This window comes from Larimichthys crocea, unplaced genomic scaffold, assembly GCF_000972845.2.
Source record: "Larimichthys crocea isolate SSNF unplaced genomic scaffold, L_crocea_2.0 scaffold549, whole genome shotgun sequence".
Classification (NCBI taxonomy): Eukaryota; Metazoa; Chordata; class Actinopteri; family Sciaenidae; genus Larimichthys; species Larimichthys crocea.
This window is the reverse complement of record NW_020857180.1, coordinates 17,217-41,989: the sequence shown is the minus strand read 5'-3', so window position 1 is coordinate 41,989 and position 24,773 is coordinate 17,217. Positions and strand designations below refer to the sequence as shown.

The following is a 24,773-nucleotide window of genomic DNA, read 5'->3' as shown; positions in this document are numbered from 1 at the left end:
ATTGCACGTCTGTCCGTCCTGGGAGAGGGATCCCTCCTCTGTGGCTCTTCCTGAGGTTTCTTCCACCTTTTTTCCCTGTTAAAGGTTTTTGTGGGCAAGTTTTTCCTCACTGGAACCGAGGGTCTAAGGACAGAGGGTGTCATTCTATCTCATTCAAGCTTCTCATTCTGTACTGAAAACGTCCTCTTGGTGATCCAAAGATCCTTTACTAACCTGTAGACACCAGCACTCTAATGCTGCTTTGGACTGGACAGCATGGACTGAGCGGTTAACTCACTTTAGCAACATGTATATCTGTAAAGACTGTAAGACTTCAGAAAATAAAATCTAATCCAGCTTCACCAAAATCAGTGAAATAGTTGTTGCTGTGAGACTTTGTGATGTGGAGCACAGCAAGTTCCAAAGTACGACAGGTGTAGCACGTTGTGTAGCCTGATAGTCGAGCTGTTATTTATAGTATAAAAGTTGCATAATGTCACTTCAAAGAGGTCAAGTTCAGAACGTCTATCTTATACCAGTGTGAGCAGCTGAGTGACGAGGGTCAAACCCTGGCCCTGACCTCAGCTCACATCAAGTCAGGCTTTTACATTAGAGTCACTTCAAAGCAAAGCAAAAAAAATCTGTATTCATATAAATGTGTTTGTGTGTGTGTTTCTGCTGTGTTTGTTCAGAGTGGAGCTTCTCTGGAGCGAGGCAGAGCTCCGGTGAGCTGGACAGAGGAGAGAGGGAGGAGAGCAGAGAGCTGGGACGACGGAGACGACGCCTGCAACAGCCATGTGCTGGCACTCACCTCCCGGTACACACACACACGTCTCATGACTGCTATTACTTATGAGCATGACATTGTGTGTGATGTCATTTGGTATGTATCTTTTGCTCAGTGCACTAGAGGAGGAGGAACACCTGAACCCTCCTGATGGGTCAAAGTACTGTTCTTCCACTTTTTCTGGACTACAAGCAGCAGGATGGATAAAAGGGTCAATGACTTCACTTAGTAACATTCTGAATGTGTATTTTTTGCAGTATGGTGTGTGACTACAGAGTATACAGTGGATGAAGCATTTACATTAAATATATTATTGAAGAGAGATATGACAAATAATCTGTATTGAAATGACATTAACAGCAGAGTCTATGGTTTCATTGTGTATTCTTGGAAATCCAGACACACCCATTCCTTTGATAGATGTGCTCAACAGTGCAAATACATGTTTATAAATTGATTCAAGTATACAATCATTTTAGAACTGATTAACTAGTGCACAGTCTCCGTCTTGCTCCTCCTCCTGTACCGTCCACTGACGACCACAGAGCGATATTATGTGGTGCAGAATTCAAATTATATAAAAACTAGCTTGTGTTACTGCTGTAGGAGCCTCTTGTATGCAGGTGGTGATTTTATTTGAATACATTACCAGAAAATGAGTCTTAAGTCACCATTTGAAGTCACAGTTTTACTACTTTAGAGCGGCACAATGGTGCAGTGGTTAGCATTGTCGCCTTACAGCAAGAAGGGTTCCTGGTTCAAACCTCAGCTGGAGCTGGGATCTGTGTTCATGTTCTCACCAGGCTTCCTCTCACAGTCCAATCACATGCACTTAATGGGTTCATTGGTGACTCTAAATCACCCACATGTGTGAATGTGAGTGTGGATGCTTGTTTGTCTCTATTATTGAAGAGGGAAATGACAAATAACAGAAAGAAGGCCGTACGATGAGATGGCATTTTTTTACCCCGTCCAAGCCCGGGACAGACCCCTGCTGACCCTGATGAGGGTGAGCGGTTGCAGATGATGATGATGAATTGAATGTTAATTATTGTATGACCTTGTTAAATGAGATACTTGTTAACTACCTGGAGCATTGGATCAGATAAAGTTTAAAATCCCTGTTTTACTTTTTATTGGTTAATTAAGTAAAAGTTTAATACTAACAATCGATTATCATAACTACACTTTGGCAGGTTGGAGTTAGTTCTCAACCTGCCAAAGCGTAGCTGCAGGTCTGGCTTTATTAATAAGATTCAGCTTAATTGCACAGATATGGGACAAAAAATTGATGTGATGTGTTGAGGTGCTTCTACTCCAGTCACAAATGAGTCTTGGTGTAAAGCGGACAGCTCACCATCATCTAATCTGGTTCTATTGACAGATGTGACCTAAAAACATGATGGGCTTTAATCCACATCACCTCCAACTATTTAACAGATTCACTTCATCACTTCACTTATTTTACGTTCTACTTGTTCCTGATGAGCTCATGTTTGGTCATTGTGAGCCACCAAACGACATTCAGTGTAAATCCAGCACATGGAGTCTGTTTAACTGTCTCTCTGTGTGTCCTTCAGCCTGCAGACACAGATGAACCTTCAGCTCTGCTTTATCAACAACAGTGAAAGTGAAGAAGAGGAGGAGAAGAAGGAGGGAGAGGTCAGCAAGAAGGAAATCAGCAACACACGAGTAACTACTAACACTGACAGCATGTGCAGTCTGATATGAGATGAGATGTCAAACAGTCAGAGGAGGAAGAGTGTAAGAAATACCAACAGGTCATATCCTCCTCTTCTTAATTCATCTCTTTCTTCTCCATGTTCTTCTTACTGGTCACCCCTGCTGATGAAGAGAGGGACTGTCCAGGTCCACAAGAACCCTCAGCCTCCTGCCAAGCCAGAGAAGTCCAAATCCAGAGGCCTCAGGAACACTCTGAGGAACCTACGAGACCGACTGAGAACAGACCACAAAACGCTTGTGAGTCAAACCTTTAATCTTACTGCAGCGTCCTTTACACCTAAATACATTTTATCATTCCTGTTCTCTGCTCTCCTCTCCTCTCTCTCCAGCCTGCAGCATGTAGTCCTCCTGTAGTCCAGAGAAGACATTTGGAGCGCAGTGATTTACAAAACTTCAGTATTAAGGACCTAAAAGCTCTCTCCATGTCTCTCAGCCAGGCCATACAAGGTACTCACCTACATTCATTCAATAATTACAACATAACTGTGGTTAAATCACCAGGTCTGGGGGGGCAGAGGATCTAAGGAAGCATAGCGGGTCAACAGCATATCCTATGTTTTGTTTATTTATGTTAATATTTATTCAAATATTGAAGGTTTAGTAGAAAACCCTTCCAATGCTCAGTTATGTTTAATTGTTTTTGGGGTTTGTTACACTGCATTACTTTGTTTTGTAAGATATTTTTTGGCTTTTTTTTTTTAAGTTTTATTTGACAGAGACAGCTGAAGAGTGACAGGCATGTGTGGGGACAGAGAGATGGGGAATGACATGTGGGAAAGAGCCACAGGTTGGATTTGAACCCTGGTCTTTCACAGCAAGGACTGAGCCTTCGTACGTGGGGTGGCTGCTCTACCAACTGAGCCAAACACCGCCCAACTGCTACATAGTTTCACTGCATCATGTAACTGTTTGAACCACCCGTTCATGCTGTGTTTTTTGGGGGGTTTTTTCAGACCTGAGCTCAGAGCTGGTGGGTCGCCTCCAGGTCCGAGACCAGCTGAGGACAGAGCAGGATGCCATGCTGCTGGAGGTCCAGGATCTGACATCACTGTGAACCTGCCAGTCGCTCCCAGCTGAAGTCCACCTGTTGAGTCGAATTTGAAAGAGCATCACAATGTGTGAACACAAACATCTCAGTCAGTCCCTCCTGCCACTGGTCTGACCAGCCAATCACTGTGAAGAAAGGACACAAAGTATTTTTAACGTTGTTGTCTAGTTGCATATTTATAAGAGAAGCTTTTGTCTCACTAAAGACAGTGTCCACCAGCAGTGGTTTGACCTCACATGGGACAGGAGCAGCTTTGTCAGCAGGTAACTGAGCTGGACACAACAATCAGTGGATGGTGTCATTTTTTTTAAAATATGCTCTTTTGCCTTCTCACTGAGTCAGATTCAAGAATCGGTACAAGTTTCATCTCCACTGCAGATAAAAGTCTGGATCACGCCAAACCCGGCTGCCTGGAAGCAAGGCTTTCACACCGGGTCCAGACCAGATTCTGATCTTATGTGAGGAAAATCAGAATGGTCATTAAATGTTTATCCAGTGTTGATGAAAGTTAGCTTCATTTCTCTCCCTTACAGGTAACTTGTGGAGTGTTTGACCATAAGCGTGATAAATACTCCTGCCCTCTACTCATTGGCAGCTGGTGGCAGTAACGTGGCAAGAATCCTATTATAATATTATATGATAAATGCCTGCTATTCAAAGATGTAAACTAGAATTCTAGAAAAGTAGAAAAGAAAAGTAAAAATAGTTGTTTTGTGCGAGCTCATGAGCAAAAGTTTGCTCTGACATTCTGTGGTGTGCTTTATGTTAACCAACATTCCACACTGACTGAACATTATGTTGGTGATGACAGTTCATCGGTTCGAAACACTTTGGTTTCTTCTGTATTCAGCATGTAGCCTTTAAGGAGCAGCATCCAGCCTGTGAAGTGCTGCTGATCTTTTATCAACACTGGAGCGACACTCACGTTGTGTTCAGCGTCTTTTCTATAAAAGGGATTCTGTTGACAAGCTGCTATACTGCCAACAGAACAGTCTTTGTTTCTCTGATCTTTTTATAGAAATTACTTTTTTTTTTATTCATGCATGTTTTTATTTTAGTTCTGTAGAACAAATGAAGCACATTTTAATTTTTCTTCACTAAAGTGCTTTCAAAGATATGTTTATCTTTGTATTCAATCATTGTTTGCTTGGCACAAGTCTTTGATATTTTTACAAAAAAACGTTTACCTTCATAAATTCAGTATAATATACATCTCCACAGCATTCATTCCAACAGTACAAAGTCAACTTCAACTTTTCTCTCTGCTGTTTGCTGCCATCAATAAAAGCCAACCTGCTGTGTGCTTGCTGCAGGTTTCACCTTCAGAATGCTCCTTCAGGAACTGTTGACTTTCATTCACAGCAGTTTAACAGAATGAAAACACAAGAAAGTGGAAGTCATTTGAAATGATGAAACTGAATACAGCAGCATTTTCTTGAAATGTATTGAATACCAGAGTTTATTTCTGAGTTTACCAATATTGTGGACCAAACACATATTTCATGTTTCATTTCTCCTGTGGCCTTTGACACTTCTGGTCAGTTTAGTGTGTTGGGCTCTGATGAGTGGACATTACAGTACACTCACTACACTCCCTAATTTTGTTATTGCACTCATCACATCCTCGTGATCCGCAATAAGCCAATCATACAAGGACTGATCATGGTTTTTACTGATGTTGCCTTTGTGTCTAAATCCATGTGGGCTGATGAAACAAGCTAATCTGAATGAGTTTAATGGCGTCCTGCAAATTCTTTGTTTCATCAGTAAAGAAATCAGCAGCCAATCATGCTTAATTTAAACGTTGTCTTAATGTTCTTACTCTGTGTATTAAATAAACTGGTGGTGGGTTTACATTTGATAACAGTAAAAAAAGAATAAAGTATTATTCCAGTCAGTGATGTCACTTTCTGAGAGAGTGTGCGTGTGCGTGCGTGCGTGCGTGCGTGCAGTGTGTTCACTCTGGTCAGTGAATATGTAAATGATCACACTTTGAATACATTTCTGTATATGTTAGGGTTGCAAAGGGGTGGAAAGTTTCTGGTAAATCTCCAGAATCAGAAATATTCAAAATCAGAAACTCCATGCTGGCTTTGTTGGTAGATAAACTGTACATTAGGTTCTATGTGTCTTCATGGTTAGAACTGGATCTAGATTTAGGAGAGGACTTCAGGTTATTTTTGTTCATTTTTGACAGAGCTGTTTACTGTTGGATGAACAGATTGTTGAGATTTAGAGAGTTGACATTTTGATACATTGCCTGGTTTTGTTTTGAAGTTAGATTATAATAAATACGATAAATAATGATGGATAATGAGTTGTGTAGTTAGCAGTTGTGTAGTCTCTCTCTCTCTCTCTCTCTAACACCATATCTAAGACATCCAGCATTTGTGGAACTCTCCACACACTGCAGTGGCCAGGATTGGTCAATTACATCCCCCAAAACTGATGACATGCTGTATTTGAACCTTTTGCATTGCTCCTCAGCTTCAGTTCCTCCTCTCTCCTTTTTACTACTGGCTGGACGTACAGCCAGTCACAGTCTATCAGGGGTATATAGAGTGCTGCAGGGATGATATATTATTTTGGGCCAGTCCAGAGGTTAGCATTGCTCTGGTTCTTGTTTTTCCATTTGATTCTGGATGATCAGAATCAGACTTTTCTTTAGAATTGGCTTTGGTCAGTTAGTGATTAACAATAATAAACATAATAGCTGTATGTTTATGGTTTATGTTTAGTATGAGAACAAAATAAATAAAGATTGAAATAAAGTACTGCAACACTTTTGTGATTTCTGAAGGGAAATGTCATTATCAGAAGTAAAAAGCTAAGGGACTATAAACTACAATACAAGTGACATGACTTCAACATAACCACCACTAAACTTCCAACTTGGAATTAAATTAAAATTCAGAAGTTGGAAATTTCACCACTAGATGCTGCCAACACATTGGTCCTTTAACTCTTTGCCACAAATCCCCATTGGAGAGAGGCGCCATTTTTGTTACATTTCCTTTTGTGTAAATCCTGTTGTAATTTATTTATTTATTCATTTGTATTTTATTTTATTCTATTATTTTTAATTACATTTTATTTCTACAGCACCGAACCATACCAAAGTTATCTTATGACACTTTCCATATATAGCAGGTCTAGACTGTACTTTTTCTAATATTACAGATTAACAATTCCCACCACCACGAGCAAGCACTTAGTGACAGTGGCAAGGAAAGAACTTCCTTTAAGAGACTCAGGACTGAGTATTACATCTCACTATACACACAGTTTGAGTGTCCAACAAGCTGCTTTGGAATCAGGCGTCATGTAATTGGTTTCTGGCAGACATTTAGATATCTGATTTCATACTATATCAGGCTACACTATCATCTGATCTAATTCATATTTATCTTTATTAGTTTGCAAACCTCTCGAACAGGACATCATGTAATTGGTTTTAATTTATGTCAGATATCGGATTCCACATCCGGGTATAACATCTGATCAAATATACAGTCATTTTTAGGCTGTTTGTAGGAGCCATATATTGTTTTGTTTTTCAGTATTCTTGGTTTGATTTATTTGGTCTGGTTGCCACGGTGATGTGTGTGGTTTGGGTCACATGGGTGCCAGCAGATGATCAACATAGGTTATATTAGGGGCTGAATCACCTGCACTAGGGGAGGAGAGAGGCAGGTTAGGTAGCCGTAATTTTTTGTTGACTGCTTTTCGTTTAGCTTGAATGCATTGTAATACATGCCAACAGTGTACGGTAAAACCACATTATCTCATCTTATTAAATACTTTGAAACGTACCTGGACTCATTGTGCTTCTCTGAACATCAGCGCGTTATACCAAACATACAGGACCTAACCTCAGCCTCTCTAGCGACTTTAAAGGATTTGGAAAGCCGCAATACTGTTATTTGTAGTTTCCTTCAGCAGAGAGAGCCACAGAGCTGCATCTGACTGTCAGCTGTGGCTCACTGTAATAACTGTTATATTTAGAATCCACCTGAAGGTGTTTTGTAAATCTTGAGAGATTTCTGTATGTAGAAGGCCCAACAGCTTGTGTCTTCTGAACGGAAAAGTGTGGGGGGGCTTGATGTTTAGTCGATATCCTGGTAAAGAGACAGTCTAGTTAAAGATTCAGCTAATGTAGCACCTTTAAAATTAAATCAAGAGCATACATTGTCTTTTTCCATGAAACCTCACAGACTTGATTGGTTGGTTTGATGCTGAAGCTGGGGTTGTTATTGGGGACAACATCAAAACCAGGCAGTGTATAAATGGTTCATGTGCAAAGACTAAATGTAGACAAGAAAGTGCCTAAGAAGTAGTTCAGTGCATGGACTGGACGTGGGATGGGATTCATTCACCTGTCTGCGTGTTCTCAGAGTGATCAGCCTCCATTACAAAACATCCAGCTCAGCTCAACAAGTGAGAAAAGAGGGAGTCTCTCTCTCTCTCTCTCTCTCTCTCTCTCTCTCTCTCTCACACACACACACACACACACACACACACACACCCACATGCACACACACACGCTCAAAGGTGAAGCAGGGAAGAATAGGATGACACACAGTGAGGGACAGAGGGGAGGGACTGAATTACCATAGAAACTGGTGAGACTGTTCAGAGAAGCAGTAGAAAAAGGTGAACGCTGAAGTGGTCAAACTGTCAAGGTCATCGGTCACTCATACTGCTCCCACACTGCTCACTGGTTCCAGCTGATGTTTGCTGAGCTTTTTAAATCACCAGGAAAGGTGTATTTTCCAGCTGCTGACGTATCACTGCATACCACTTCAAGGTTTTTGGATGTTTTTGTATTTTCTTGTGATTGTTCTGATGGCTGACAGATAGAACAGGAGCCATATGGACTAAAAGTCATCACTGGCACAGGTAAGCTCTTTGTCTAACAGCAGATTGCAGTGATGCAGGTATTTATGAGTTTGATGCAGTTCCTTTTACACAAGCACTAAACTCTTAATGCACCGTGCAAGACTTGTGACAGTGGGTTTTTTGGGGCCAGAGTGCTGGCTAAAGCAGTAAAACTGTTCATTTTAAACATCAATTCAAGAATTTATTTTCTAGTTAATGTAAAGTACTGTACATTAAAAACTTGCCCTGGAACATTTCTTAATGAGATTGAATATGAATTCAGAGGCAGATGATACATCAGGCTGGTGTTTGTGTATCCTTGGTTTTCTCAGAAGCCATTAGCTGCTCTTGGAAAACAACTTCTTTTCATTTGGCCTTTATCCAGTTCAGAAAACAATGTGCACTTCCAGTCATAGGATAAATATCATATAAAATATAAAACAGTAATTGTGACACTCATTTTATCTTTACAAAAACAGTTCAGTTTTACAAACTGAAAACTTCATTTTAACACTAAAGTTCTGGATAGTATAATATGTTTAACTTTTAGTCACGACTAGTGCATTTGTAAAGCAGCAGAAGGATTTCCAAGCTAATGTCATGCTAACCTCTATGTCGAACCTAAAAGAATGATGTGTTTTTTAATGGAGTTGTATACAGGCACTTTCTTAAAGGAATTAGTTTGCGGGTGTCCATAACCACAAATCATGAACACTTTACATACTGACAATTTGGGATGTGAAAGTCTATACGTGTTCAAACTATTTCAGGCAGCTGTTGATCTATTTCTGTAATGGTATAAACATCAGAAACGTAAAGAAGCAGAAAGAGAAGCAGGAGCATGCTTCAGTTGTATAATACATCACAGTGAATTGCACTCATTTTTGTCAGTGTGTGTACATGTACTCTAACTAGATTAAAGCTGGCTTTGTACAGTAGCATGTTTTCTTCAATGTCATGTAGATGCAAAACCCAGCTAAACGTATACATCTGTCGATGGAACCAGGTTTCTGATCTTCTAGACTTCAAATATCACAATGACAGTATAGAACTGCTCGGTGAAAGCAAGAATCATTACACATATTTATATAGTAGCATGAATATATACAGTAGTTTAATTCAAGGTCAGTCTAAATAAATTGGTTTCACAGCTCAACATTTTTGTTGTTTTGTCTAAATGTAAAATTCAGACATATTCATGCTGTGATCTGCTCTCACTGTGCTGTCCTAATACATTTTCATATTGTATAAAAGTTAATGGAGGCCTAGAATGAAAGCAAAAACGTATTCACATTTCTGTACACTGTGGCAACTGCGCCATTGTTTGCTAAATGGTGAGCAGTAATGTCAAATAAATTATTTGTTGCCAGTTACTAATTTGTTTTTAGTTAATGGGCTCACACATCTAAAACATCTATTGGCTTCCATTAATTTCTCTACATAATAAAAATCTACTGCAGACTTGAAAGTTGCTTGAGATGCATAATCCATCACAGTGAATAGAAAAGAGTGTATCTTTTGGTTTTTGGATTTTCTTTTTAGAAACAGATGTTTTATGTTTTTTGTTTTCTTGTGATTTTATTTTTTGCCATACAAAATACAGAAGATTTTTTTTGCTTATACCTTTTTGGCCCTGAAAAAGAAAAATGTGAAAACAAACTTGCATTCAATAAAATGTTTGCATTCTGAATTTGAAAATCCAATAACCACTCACAATATTTTTGTTTGTGTGAAAAGAAAACTGAAACACCAAAAGGTAATCATTAAGTCATTGCACATTTTATTTTTGTCCAAGTAACTATTTTGGATCTATTATTGTTAATAGGTAACACAGCGCACATTTAACAAATCAATCTCTTGCTTTATCATATGATGTAACTGAAAATGTAGCAGAAAAAGACTCTTTTTAAAAAACGAAACTTTTTAAACGTCTGCTAAAAGTGTGTAAAACGCATTCAAAGATAGTCAGCATTTCTGGAAAAGATGAGCTTGCAAACACTGAATGGTTTACTACATTAAGAGGAGGTTACTTTATAACCAGTAACCGTGGAATCAGTTACACACCAAAATGCTGGTCTAAAATGTCATTCTTGTTTTTACTAAACACTGATGAGACTGTGGCTGGTAAAGATCATGTTGTAAGGTCATGTTGCGGTTATAGGATGATTCGTGTTGTACTATGTCACGTTACTGGTTGACACATTACCCTGATTTACTCGAAATCTGTAGTGAAGTGGTGGTATAACGTGCCGATGGCTCTCTTAACACTTACACAAACACCTGCACCTGCCTGTGTGCTGATCCCAATATGCAGAGGTACAACTGATGGTGAGAGCTCAGTGAATGCTGTTTAGTTGAATTAAAATGTAACACAAAAATAGATTACATTTTAGAAGTTATAATATATAGTCAGTGGAATGGGTGCAAGACCGATGTACAGAGGGGTGCATGAAGACATGTAGGGGAAGTGTGGTTACTTATTGCTGAGTTAATGGGGTGAAAAGAAGACCTGAATCAGCAGCATACCCTTGTACACAGGAAGGCAAACAAGCACTACGAATCAGCAGCATACAACAGGAGGTCAAACAGATTGTGCAAAGGCCCTAGTCAACAGTCACGGAGGAGGAGGTAGGGTGATGGGAAGCACTACCACTTTCCATTCCACCCCCCTTAATATGAGCCAAGAAAAGAAATGTAGAAGGTAATATTTACCATGTTCACCATCTTAGTTAGTGTTAGCATTGTACTAAATGGTAAATCGACTGTACTTATATAGCGCCTTTCTAGTCTTCCGACCACTCAAAGCGCTCTACACTACATATCTCATTCACCTCATTCACATTCATACACTGATGGCATTGGCTACCGTGCAACTGCTCATCAGTTTAAGGATCTAAGCATTCATACACACCGATGGCACAGCCTTCGGGAGCAACTTGGGGTTCAGTATCTTGCCCAAGGACACTTCGACATGCAGACCGGGGAGCCGGGGGATCGAACCGCTGATCATCTGATTAGCGGACAACCCGCTCTGCCTGTGAGCCACAGCCGCCCCGATTATCTAGGTGACACTAGGTGACACTAGGTGACACTGACCTCATGATGATAGTCAAAGAAAAGTTAAGGGACCACCAATGTCATGTGATTTAAACCACAAAAGTATCAATTATTGTGTTAAAAAGACGCAGAATCATCAAAACCAATACAAAGCAACACATTTATGTTTATTTTGTGCAAATAACTAGTAAAACACTATTAATTGCATTGTTAAGTTAAGATATAGTGTATCAAATGAAATGATCCTAAATGACTACAGATGGATGACTAATTTGTCTCTTTATCTCTAGGTGAACACTCAGCTGAAATCATCTGAAATCATCTAGAGTACAGGATCATACGAAATTACTATTAAACGGTGCAGCGTACAAGGATGACAGAGAAGAAGCTTGACAGGATCACAAACATACAAGCCATAGCCTTGTTCAGCTTCTCCCTTACATGAAAATTACTAAATCTCTCATAATGTCATCCAGAGGTGGAGTCCCGCCCAACATCAGTGTCTCAGTAGACTTCCTGGCCTCCTTCTCACCTTCCCCCTCCAGCACCCCTCCATCTCCTTCTTGCAGCATCGACGAGTCCTACAAATACATCTTCCTCCCCATCTGTTACTCTTTCACATTCTTATTCAGCATTTCCCTTAACTCTGTCATCCTCTACCGCTCCTTCAGCCGGACCAAGCGCTGGAATGCTTCGCTGATCTACATGGTCAACCTGGCCTCTACAGACTTCATGTACGGCCTGTCACTGCCATTCCTTGTGGCTAGTTACATCATGCGTGATCGCTGGGTCTTCGGGGACTTCATGTGCCGGTTGGTCCGTTTTCTCTTCTACTTTAACCTCTACTGCTCCATCTTCTTCCTCACTTGCATATCTGTCCACAGATACCTTGGTATCTGCCACCCAATGAAAGTCATCACACTGGAGACCAAGAAAGCTGTCAAGTGCACTTGTGTTGTGGTCTGGATTGTAGTCTTTGCTTTGACCTGCCCTATTTTCCGGTTTGCTCAGACTGGTCACGTGACAAGATTAGCAGGGCTTGGCAGCAATGCAACTATTATTGACAACCCAAGCCAGGAGGTATCATTGATAAATGCTAATGCCACATATGGAAACATGGGAAGGGTTGCTGAGGCATACCAGAATTGTTGGGATGATGCCATAGATAAGGAGTTCCCTGATTACATACCCTATGGCATTATACTTCATTTGCTGGGCTTTTTTGTGCCCTTTTCCATTATAGCTTGGTGTTACTCTCATGTTGTTTTGACCATATTTAGGACTCTACATTCTCAGCCCTCATCCTGCAGAGCTCAAAGAGATAAAGGACATGGAGGAATGGAGAGAGGAGAGAGAGGTAGCCCTGCAATAGTTGGAAGAGGAAGAAGAGGAAGCACTGGAATGTCAAGCGCAGTGGGAAGAGATCAAGGGATTTCCATCTTCCTTGGCGCCCACTCCCCTTATGCCAATCGCAGACGTAAATCTATCAAGACCATCATCACCATCACCCTTCTCTTTGCTCTGTGTTTCTTCCCTTTTCATGTTACTAGAACCATCTTCCTCCTCCTGAAAGTGACCAAGGGAGTTCCATGTCACACCATGACCATGGTCTCCATGTGCTATAAGATCACACGGCCTTTAGCATCATTCAATGCATGGCTCAATGCCCTCCTTTACTTCCTGACTAAAGACAAGGGAGGGGCCCACTGCTGCCAAACAGTAAACACCACCACCACTCAACAACATGGTGGGCTTCTTTTGCCACTGAGGATGCTTGGAAAAGGAGAGGATGCAGAGGAGAGAGGGATGGAAGACAATAAGGAGAATAAAGCATTTCACAGTCCGTCATACATGACCAGAGCAAAGGTCAGATATATAGTTGAATGAATGTTTTTACTTGAAATGAAAGAATGAATTTTAGATGCACTGTAGGTTGTTTTTTACTGGAAAATAAAATACATCATAATATATGATATGAGCACTATACACAAAGCAATGATTAAAGAAGACCCAAGCAAGAATCTTAATATGTCTTTTTTTTTCTAATTTTATATAGCTCTTGCTGCTCTGCTACAAGTCATACTTTGATAGTTTCCTAGTATGTAAATTCAACATGAATGCAAATGTGACACCCTATTGTGGTGATGATCTGTCATTTTGTTTCAGTGGGTGTATATTTATAATGTGCTATAGAGGTGCTACACTGGGATCACTGGGATCAGGCCGGAGTATGCTTGGAACGAAGCTGTTTGTACTACATGTCACCCAACCATGTCTAAAGGCATTAGTGTTTCTACCTGTTCAGAACAGCTGCACTTGAAAATCTTTTGGTCATAGAGAAGGGCGAGATGCAATGATTATTAACGAATACCGGCGCACACTTTCAGACAGTCTCTCTATGAAGGCATTCATGTGTTGAACAGTTGATGGATGAAAAAAATGATTTTGAGATGTTTTCACTCTGCAAAATTGAATACCTGCCAAATATTTTTATGGCCAGAAAGGTGTTGGGGCAGACGGTTTGGTAGGTCTTGGACAAGTGACTTGAAAACTGTAATCAATTACTAATTACCCAGCACTCACTCAGCATAAGTAAAGTGTTACATTACCAGTTACTATACTTAGCCCAGCTTTAAGCTTCTAGTGATAAACTGGTGCAATCAGATGCTAGTGGTGTGTATTTTCACTCATGTGCTGAGTAAATGTCCTCTGAGTATTTTGACTCACAGTCCATTGTTGTGTGTAACATTACATATAAAAGTAAAGAAATTAGGATATTCTATACATATCAATCTGGCCCTCTACTAATATGATACTGATACTGTAAGTGAAAAGTGAAAATTTGTTGATTCACAGTTATGAATACCATTTTAGTTTAATCCATATCTTGATAAACAAATAAAACACAGGGCCTCTTTACCTTATGACCCAATGATAGTAGGGTATGGACATTTTAACCACACATGCTTCAATGGAAGTGCATGGCAGATCATTGAACAGGGTCTAAAACCCTTTCCTCTCACACTTTACGACATGACAGATTTAGTTGTACTGCGTCAGACAGTGTTACTTCCCCAAAACCGACATTCATGGCTATTGCTATTTTACACAGTGACTGATACAAATAAGTGGAACACCATGAATGTCTGAAAAGAGTGCAACTTCAAACATGTTTGCCTTCATGCTGAGTTCAGACAATACGATATCACCACAAGGGAAGACAGAATTGATGTGACAGGTGACCTGTTATGCCTTCATTTATCAACGTATGATGAATGTTCAGGTTCAGACAGAGTCACAAAATAGTTATGAGACATGTCAATAAAACAAAAACTTGTCTAATACAAAATAAATGCATACAGATTTGTTGGATATGTAATCCAGACACGTCAAATTCCACTGACCTATCTATAAAATCTGTTGTTTTCTATTGTTTATATTCCTTCTCCTGGAAGTTGGCCCCTAGCAACTTATTTACTGATGAGTCATGAAAGCTATGATGACCAACATATAATCTGTGATGCATCTTTATCAAATCACAGCAAAGATTTATGACTTATGACTTTATAACCACTTACTCTGACTCAGTGACCATGTAATCACAGACAAAAATATTGCAGTCTGAACCTGACAGTAGACATGTTCAGATGACATGATGTACGAAGTGTGTTTGCTTCACCACCTTTACAAAATAGACAGTATCCATTTTTTATTATTAATTATTATTAATATTATTATTTTTTTTCGTATTTTTTTCCAGTCTCCATCAAAAGTCTGCAACCAGAGCATTTGATCCCATCATTCCAACCTTGATTAATCTTTACTGCCAGTATCAGAGTAGAGGATGAAAAATTCTAACTACAAATAAATCGGAGGCTATCAGGTTCTAGCCTATTTTAGGTGTGGTGTGGTTTGGTTTGTATACGCTTTAGCAATAAACCATACTCTGCTGATTTCAGAGCCTTTTACTTTCACTGTCTTTACTTTGAAAAAAAAAGAGTCTTCCTATCTACATTAGAATGTCTTCTTCTTCTTCTTCTTCTTCTTCATCTTCTTCTTCTTCTTCTTCTTCTTCTCTAGGGCCTCACAGCATCATAGTTGGCTGGTTCAGTACATGTTTGTAATGTGCATACTCCACTTAACCATGATAATGTACTTTGGTTTCATTGTCTTATCATTTACATTGAAAATTATAAAATGTTACAATGTTACCATTTTGGTTGTTATTACTGTATTACTCTAATATTACATGTTCTTATTTACTCGTTATGGTCTATGAATGCAGCTTACAGTGTTAGTAATAATGCTAATATTGTTTTTTGGTAAATATGATACACCTTAGTGTGATAATGCACTTAAATAAATTTTGACTTTAACTAAAGTGTAATGAAATAATCTACAGTGGATGTATGGTTTTCACAGGTATATTGAAAAAAAGTTCTGAGCAATTGCAATTACCAGAATAGAATAGCTGTAATAATATTAATGATAATATTATAAAGAGTATGGTCTAGACCTTGTCTATATGGAAAGTGCAATTAGATATCTTTGGAGGTATAAAAATAATGATGATGCAGCAGATATTTTTGTTGCTCACCACCTGCCAACTATTAAGCACTGTGAAGCAGCCTACTGCTTGATCTGGATGTTTGTGGAAAAACCCAGAGAAAACCTACATGACCATGTGAAATGCAAAGTCTGAATCCAGAACCTGGTGTTGAAATGATGGTGCTCACCACAGATCCACAGTGATGCTTGTATAGTAAAAGGTCACTGAGGCATATTCAGAGAGAACCCAGGTGTGTATATAGAGCATTAGAGAGTACCATAGATAAAAAAAAAGAAGTAATGTCAAGATTTCTTCTATGGTTCTTGTTCAATTATAAATTATTATACTTATATAGTTAAGGCAGCTGCAGCAATGGTGCACATAACTGAGGTCATGCCAATAAAGTATAAAAAAAAATAATACTGCACATCACCAGGTCTGCCATGCACAACAAAGGATGAATATTCAAAGTTCATTCTGGGTAAGACTTGGTTATTATGGGACTGATTACTCTCTCACCTGTGTTGAGACAGAAACTGAACAGATGATGTCAGGAAGGGAAACTGTTAGTAGACTTTCACATCACATGTATGCATCATCAGCATAGGCTATATCATTTTAATGGAATGGAACATGTTTATTTTGGAGAGATACTTGCAGAGCACAGACTTTCAATAAGGCCAATGCAATCTGCACAAGCAAAACAAAAGTGAATAATAATCTGTGTATTGCCTCGTGATTCAGACCCACTCCAAAATGTAATGGCTTCTTCCTGGACCATTCCACGCCCTTCCAACAAGTTTCATGAAATGGTCGGTAGTTTTCCTGTAATCCTGCTGACAGACAAATAATCTAACAAACATCACTGAAAACATAACCATATTCCAAACATCTTTGGCTAAGACTGACTGAATGACTGTTTTGTTCACATTTCTTGCCAGTTTTAACTTGCACATGCACACATTTGCTTTGACATGCAGACAGTCCCAGAGGTGCAGGGGCCCTGCAGGGGGAGACACTGCCCTCCCCTCTCTCTCCCTCTCACCGGTTAGAAATTCAAAACATAACCGCCTTGCACAATCTCCCGTCCTGCACCGCGGCCTAAAAAAGCCTCTGACGGTTATTTTTAATTTAACATAAAAAAATATATAAAAATCACAGGAGCGATATTATTGAAAAGTAACGACGGGGATCAGTTGTGCTCGTCGACAGGCACATTTTGATACCAGTGAAATATTGCTGCACGCGCGTTTGATTTTCTATTTATTTTTTGTGTGTGTGACGGCTGTGTGGGGAGCTGAGGAGCAGAGCTGTTGGCGCCACTTTCAAATCCTCCACTGACACAGAATGAGAGTCCGGCTTCAAATACATTTATACGACACTTAATTTCTCCTTTACATAATTATTGTTAAACGTGGAATATTTGAACACTATTTTTCTGTTGGACAGTTTTTCTTCAGAAGGTAAGCAGTTCAGTCATTTAATATTTCATATTTAATTACAGTGAGGTGCTTGGTTCTTTGTGTTGTAACACTACATATAGTGACTTTGTCTCGCTCTCGTGCTGTGAGAGGGCTTCGTCCTCGCGGACGGTAACGCCGTTGTGTAGCCTCGTGCTTGTAGCTTGTAATGAAGTGCTTTGAAACAAAGGCTGTGTCGCATTAGAAAGTCAGCACACCATGGCTCCTTTGTCGGACAGCTGCTGCTTCACTCTTTCCTACGCCGAGCCAGCTCGGTTTAAACAGCCGAAGTCGTTTCTCTATAGCCCATAGGCTAACAGTAACATTGGATGGATTGTTTTATATTTCTGTACAAAAGACTTTTAAGAGATAAATGAGTAAGTCGAGGAATCGGACACTCCCCCAGTCACAGCCCCCTCCCCAAAGACCCCAGCCCACTCCGGCCGGCCGCTCCAACTAAATGCGCTTCGAAATTCCACTTTAACCGTATTGAAAAGAAACGGCTCATTCTGTTTGAGACTGAACTTTGAGGCAAAACTAGTTTAATCCAGTTAGGATGTAGAGGGGGGAAAAGCGCTGAGACTCAGTCGTCGGTGTGCTCGGAGAAGTCACTGAGTCAGCAGTTCGCTGTCCGAGGCTCGGCGCTCTGTCATCCTGCCATGACACTGTTACAGACGACGTTACAGCAGCACTTCTGATCCAAATGTAACCTAGTCACCGTTAACCATGTCCACTCACATTAAACGCCTTTATTAGATATAAATTATTAGATAGACGTCATCAATCAGCACATTGTAAATGTATCTAACGTGTTTTTTAGGTCAAAGTTGGCACAGCCGTTCAGGTGTTCTAACAGCTTGTTAAAGCACATCTAGTCTGAGTCATCACAAACATGTTGGAATAAATAAAGAGCTGCTCTGCTTTTCTGTCGCTCGTGTCACAGTGTAAACTAGAATAGTTCAGCATTAGTGACCTCGCTCATTAACATAATGTCTAATAAGCAGTCTAACCTGTACGTGTCTAATACAGACAACCCAAATCTGCACATAGGGCTAGTGGTTCCCATAGGAACAATAGTGGTCAGTGTGAGGGGTCTGTCACAGTCCACATCTGCCTCCCACTGCTTGTTAATATGCAGCTACACTGCTGGAGAACCAGAACCAGAAAACTGTATAAGTAGATCCATTACAGCTGCCTCATTAGATGGAGATAAAAATCTAAAAATGTTTTAAATTCTGAGTTTATTGTTTAGGAGCTCTCATGAGATAAAAGTGTGAGTGACCTTGCCTATATCTTCTAATAAGGTACTGTACTGTCTCTGAGATCAATACAGATGAATATTACTGAAAGAGGTGCACATATAAAAGTCTTTTCAAGGGCTGCACATTCATGCTTTTATTAATAGATACTAAATAGATTATTATATTTAATAGATTTCTTTAAAAAAAAATGTCCATCACATGTTCCACTAGGCAAAAGTAATGTCTTCAAATATCTCACTTGTTCTAAGCAAAACTCTTATTTCTAATCAGAAGGAAGCAGAAACAAAAAGTCCTGTAACATCTGAAAAGCTGTGACTGTGACTTTTACCGAACGTTATCAAAATGATCCTCGGTCTATCTGCTGTCAGTGCTGTATGCACACATCAGACTCAGCTGATGAAGAGCAGGCTGTAAAATGAAAAAGCACTGAGAGGATTCTTCTGTTCTTTCACTACATTCAAAAGAAGTGTCCACATGAAGAGCAGTGAGCTTTAACAGTCAAACAGTTCAGAAATATGAAACAGGCTTTTTTCACACTACATAAAAATATGTTAAAAGCTTAAATGTGGCCTCGCTACATGTTCAGATGTCAACTGAACATCACTGTCACAAGTCTTGTACTACAAATGTAATTCATGTTTTTTAAAGGAAGAAATCTTCTTAGCAATTTTGAGCTGAAAGTACCTGTATTTTTTTATTACCAACTAATCTGAGAATAATTTTTTGAACGGATCATTTGGACCAAATTTTGCAGTAAACCCAGAGATACAGAGCTTACAATATAACAGAGAAAAGCAGTAAATTCTCACATTTCATGATGAAACTCATGATGGACATGATGATATTTTTCTTTAATTATTGAAATGACATCAATTTAAAACATTTTGACCAACTCATTTAAATCTGTTTAACTTAAATGCTGCATGAAATTAGAGCTGAGCATTCATATTGAAATTCTATGATTCTAGTGACTTTATTTTTTTTCACACCGATATGAAAAATCATCCAAATCATCTTTTTCACTGACTACATGTTGAGTAAACACCTGTTTAGCTCCTATAGCTGACAAGATAGGCCCAACTTCTCAACTGCATCACTCTGTAATATTGCCTACACACACACACACACACACACACAAGGACTTTACTGTAGTAAAACTACAGAAAAAAAAAGAACAATCAGGAAATGTTTTATCAAATATGAATGTGAACAGGGTGTTCGTTTCAAACAGCAGCACACATTTTTTTGCTAAGAATCCAGCCAGGGATCAAAAAGTTTGAGGTTCCACGTAGACAGTTTAAGAAAGTGTGCACAGCAGCAGCAGCAGGCAGGTTTGATGTCTAACGTTACCATGACCCTGGAGCCTGCTCTCATTAATACACACTGTCTATGTGAGGTCATGTGTGTGTTTGGAGACCTCCCTCGAAGCTTCTCTCTGTAACTGCTGTTAAAGTGAGTAATGCTGGAGGATGCAGTCCACTGTGTCTGTCTTTGTGAAAGTCACAATTCAACCAACACACTGCGAGTAGAGCCTTGCTCGTTTTTTAATTTATTTTTTATTATTGTGCTCTGTGTGTGTAGTGTGTGTGTGTGTGTACATGCATGCACGCGTAAAAGCATGGGGGTGGGCAGGGCTTCTGTGTCGTCTTGGTAAAGCAGTGTAGTTTGAGAGCAGCACTTTCATCATATTGAAGGCCAGCCTCCTTCCCGCCGACTCCCATCTCATGACCAAATTACATGAGAAAATCCAGGAGAGTGAGGCGAACACAAAGTCCAACCATCAGTGCAATTAACAGCATATTTGTGCGTTAATGGCAGCCCTCCTGTGTGTGTGTGTGTGTGCAGCCTGTTCCTTCTGTGTGTTGGTGTGTGAACACTGGCCTGTTGCTCTCACTTCCCTCATGTCTTTGCTGCGGTTTCTGGTTTTTATTTAGCAACTTTACCCATGAAAGTATACTTGTTAAAGTGTGTGTATGAAAGCATAGAGAGCTTCCTCTCAGAGCCACACTTTCTTCATTTTATCTCCCTCCCTCTCCTCCCTCCCAGTCTCCTCAGTCTTTTTCTTTCAGTCTGACAGCCGAGCAGCTTGGCAGGCTTACAGCTCAGGCTCGGCGCAGCGCAGCAGCCCCCTTGCCTCCCACAAATTAATTTTTTACTCATGAACAGTAGCTCCGTCAGACCCCTCCTTTCACACCTGTCTCATACACACCCACAAGGGCGACCTGATTTTTTTTCAGATTTTTCAGCGCCCCCAAAAATGTTGATTTGTATTGTAGAAAGTGATGGCCAGGGAAAAAGGCTGCAGCCCTGTAGGTTTTTATGCCTACTGAGCCTCCTCACTGTCTCAGTGTGCGTAGCTGGGGCTCCAGCGAGGCAGCAGGCAGCTCTGACGAGGACTGGGACACACACACTCACATAGCTAGGAGGTGAAGATGTGAAGGGCCAGGGAGGAAGGATGAGGGGGGGACACTCAGTTTTTGGGGGGCCAATTTTTGGGACTGGGACCAGAACCCCCCAACCCCCCCTGACACTCCCCCTCTTACTAGGAACAGAAGCAGGAGCAACCAGAAACCCCTAACAGGCCTTTTTTTCTGCTCTCTCCCTGTCACTATAGTAGACTGAGTATATTCCCATTGATGTGTGTGTGTTGTAGTGACGTTTTTAGGCCTGTCGTTTTTTTTTGTTTTTTTTTCCTGTTTTCATTTTTATTTGAATACCTTTGTCATCCTGTAGCTTCAGCGCAGCATGTGTGCATCCGATATTTCTTTTTCTTCTTATTACTATTGATTTTTTAGTTTGTTTTTTTGTTTATTTTTGTGTGTGTGTGTGCGGGGGGGGGGGTTAGTTTTTAGTTAGTTAGTTAGTTTTTTTTTGACTGTGGACTAGTTGGTGTCTGGTTCGTGACACTGGCCTTATGCATCCACACACTGAGGGAAGAGAAAGTGAGGGGGCTCATGTTCAGATACCTTCCAGTCTTGTTAGTTAGTCAGCAGTTAGTCAGGGTTAGTTAGTCCTGGTCTGAGCAGCAAACGGTAAGTGAATCTCTTTTTTTCTCTCTGAAGCTTTTAAAATGGCCTCTGTTGCTGTGAATGGAAAGAGCAGCAGGCCACACAGAGGAGCTTTCTCAGCTCTGCGTTGCTTTTCTCTCTTTCTTCCCTTCCCTCCACCACAATTTTAGTTGCGCTCTTTTTTTCCTTCTCTCCCTCACCCCCCTCTTCCGCCTACCTCTCTGTTTCATGTTTTTTGTCTTTGAATGAGCTGGGACTTTGGATGTGAATCTAATGCTTGCCTGTTGCTGCTCTCCCTGCTGACATGACCTCTTGTTTCAAATCCAATCACCTTTCCACCAGCACGTTGACTGTGTGCTCATATGGCTCTATAAGGCTTCATGTGAGCACACTGCTTTTTTTTCTGCATCTTCAGGCTTCTATTTGTCCTAAATATTGAGCTTGAGTGGATTTGATTTTCTAATATTTGTTTAGTGGCAGAGCATTTGATGTATATGAGCATTTTTAGGCCTTAAACAACTTTTCTGAGAGTAGAAGTCTTAAGAACATAAAGTCGGGTGTGGTGCTCACAGGCCATGATTCCCTCCTCTGTCTCTCTGCCCTCCAACTTTATTTCAGCTTCACAGATAGAAAGTGACAGCACAGCTGTTGCTCTGCAGTTACACCATATATTGTATGTATGTGTTGTATGTCAGTGCAGAGAGAATTGTCATTTTATTGATGAGGCAGTTGACAGAAAATGGATGAGAAACAATTGTGATAATATAAAATGTAAAGTGTGTGTGTGTGTGTGTGTGTGTGTGTGTGTGTGTGTGTTACACTCTTGCTTGGATAAAACACACATGTGAACATATTAATTTTGGCCTTTTGAAAATCTTCATTATTTTCTGACATGTTGGAGATGGAATAATAAATAAAAAACAGTTGATTAAGTGTAAGCAGCTTAGCAGCATGACACTGTGTACCTCCATCCTGCTCAAATAATCAATTCATTCACTGACTGTAGATCAACAGAAAATGGCCATTTTGCTAATCAATGATTTTTACAGTGTTAGTATTTGACTGCTGGATGAGCTTTTTTTTTTTTTTTTTTTTTTGCCATTTTCTGCCACTTTTGAGAATGAATCAAAAAAATAAATCAATATTTTATCAATAACTGCTACTTGCAGTTCTCACTAGCACTAGGACCAGTGTAGTTTATAGTGGTGATGTCTGAGAAACATTTGTACACCACATGAATATATAATTAAACTGAAGAGGTGTCTGTCCTTTAAAAATCCTGTATTTAATTTAATTTATTTTTTATTTTTTTATTTGGAGGACAGGTTTAATTAAAATGTATTTTTCTATCATCTTTTGTATTACTGGGACAATAAATCGGACAAATCTACTGTTAGAGAATTGAGTTCAGATAATTGTACCGTAGAGACTGTGTGTTCAGTGAGTGTGTTCTCTGACCGTGTTCTTATTAGAACCTTGGTAATGTTGTGCTGGAACAGCTTCACTGTGCTTACATGGCTCAGCTCTGGTTGCTTTCCTCTGGTTATGTGGCATTAATATGGCTGCAGTCAGTCAGTTCACTTCACAACGTTGTGTTTTGTTCATTTGGATCCAGACTAGTATCAGTTTGTCCAGAGTGCTGCTGCTGCTGCTGCCAGGAAACCTTAAAGAAGAAATCAGGTTATGTAGCCATAGTCTGTACTGTACTCTATACTCTCAGTACTGTATATAGAGACCAGTTTGTGATCGTTGTCACATTTGTGTTAAATGATTAATGGGAGCAGCAGCTGATTGCTGTATCAAACATTAGTTAGCTGCTAGCTGAAGCCGAGCTCTCTGTGATGCTGAACACAGGCAGGTTCAGGGTCAGTCCAGCAGACACACATGACAGACTGAGCTCCACATTACTTGTGTGTGTGTGTGTGTGTGTGTGTGTGTGTGTGTGTGTGTTTGTGTGTGTGTGTGTGTGTGTGTGTGTGTGTGGATGGATGCAGAGCCTCTGAGTAGACCAATAAACAATCACTTTTCATACTACTGTATGTGGCATGAGTCTTATTATTTCATTAATTATATCCCAGAGGTCACATCAGCAACACCTAACCCCACCTCGCCCATTTAACTCATCTCTTCCTCTTCCCGTGTGTAGTGTGTGTGACCCTCTGCAGGCCTGCAGGTAAGATGCTGTCCAGCTGGTCACACATTCATATCTTCTTAACATCTTGAAAGCTTGAACAGCACAGACTGAAGTCCTGTACATATGAGAAGAGTCTGCTAAATAAAAACTCAATTTAGTCACATCCCATGTCAAATTGAAAAATAATGTAAGAATATTGTTCTACACGTCCAATTCAAAATTCATTCTGTGATGCCTCCATCACTTTAAAGTCCTCAAAATCCCATTTCCTAAAATATAGTATAATTATTAGTATTAATATTTCATCAGATTCAAAGAAATCAGAAGTCAGTCCCTTAAAACGGGCAGGTGAGGCACATGACTCTGTAAGAAGCTGATGTGTGTAAACTTGTCACTGTCAGATGAGATGGTGGACATATCACACATGTTTAAGTATAGATCCATCAAAGATGGGAGGACTTCTCACTCATCAAACTTGTTTCAGCTTCTTTTTATGTCAGCAGGATGATTTAGACTTTGTCAGGCAGAGTGTGGTGAAATTTTAAATGAAATGTTTGGTTTAATTGGCACCGCTTCCTGTGGGACTTGATTTGTTTTCTGTGTAAATAAGAATCTTCAGAAAAGTAACGTCACAGGAATTCAGTGATCTGTGACATGAGTATGGAGAAAAAAAACCCCAAAAAACATGAGCAGTTTGATCTACACCAGAAGTTTGTTACTCACTAAGCAGAAAAAAGGACCGGTTGTATATATATATATATTATTTATTTATTATTATATATATATATAATAATATATATATATATATATATATAATTATATATATATATATATAATATATATATCTATATATATTTTGTATTGTATA

At 39.7% G+C, this 24,773-nt stretch overlaps 2 protein-coding genes across 3 annotated transcripts in view; both read left to right on the top strand.

The window, feature by feature from the left end:
• Positions 1-5,454, top strand: part of LOC104937153 (schwannomin-interacting protein 1) — an 8,353-nt gene extending 2,899 nt beyond the window's left edge. Inside the window, exons 3-7 of one of the 2 annotated variants that reach the window (XM_010753317.3) lie at positions 672-796; positions 2,347-2,428; positions 2,621-2,746; positions 2,839-2,956; positions 3,463-5,454. In XM_010753317.3, coding sequence (XP_010751619.1) covers positions 672-796; positions 2,347-2,428; positions 2,621-2,746; positions 2,839-2,956; positions 3,463-3,563 — 552 coding nt within the window. In that variant the 3' untranslated portion in view covers positions 3,564-5,454. Of the gene's footprint in view, positions 1-671; positions 797-2,346; positions 2,459-2,620; positions 2,747-2,838; positions 2,957-3,462 lie in introns of both variants that reach the window. The other variant, XM_010753316.3, reaches the window with a different exon arrangement.
• A 6,431-nt stretch (positions 5,455-11,885) lies between these two features.
• Positions 11,886-13,429, top strand: LOC104937154 (P2Y purinoceptor 3). The gene has a single exon (XM_010753318.2). The coding sequence runs from the start codon at positions 11,934-11,936 to the stop codon at positions 13,377-13,379; it is 1,446 nt and encodes a 481-aa protein (XP_010751620.2). The 5' UTR covers positions 11,886-11,933; the 3' UTR covers positions 13,380-13,429.
• Positions 13,430-24,773: the final 11,344 nt, after the last annotated feature.

Coding starts and splice junctions, on each gene's coding strand:
- LOC104937154 (XM_010753318.2), top strand. CDS start 11,934: ATGAAAATTACTAAATCTCTCATAATGTCATCCAGAGGTGGAGTCCCG.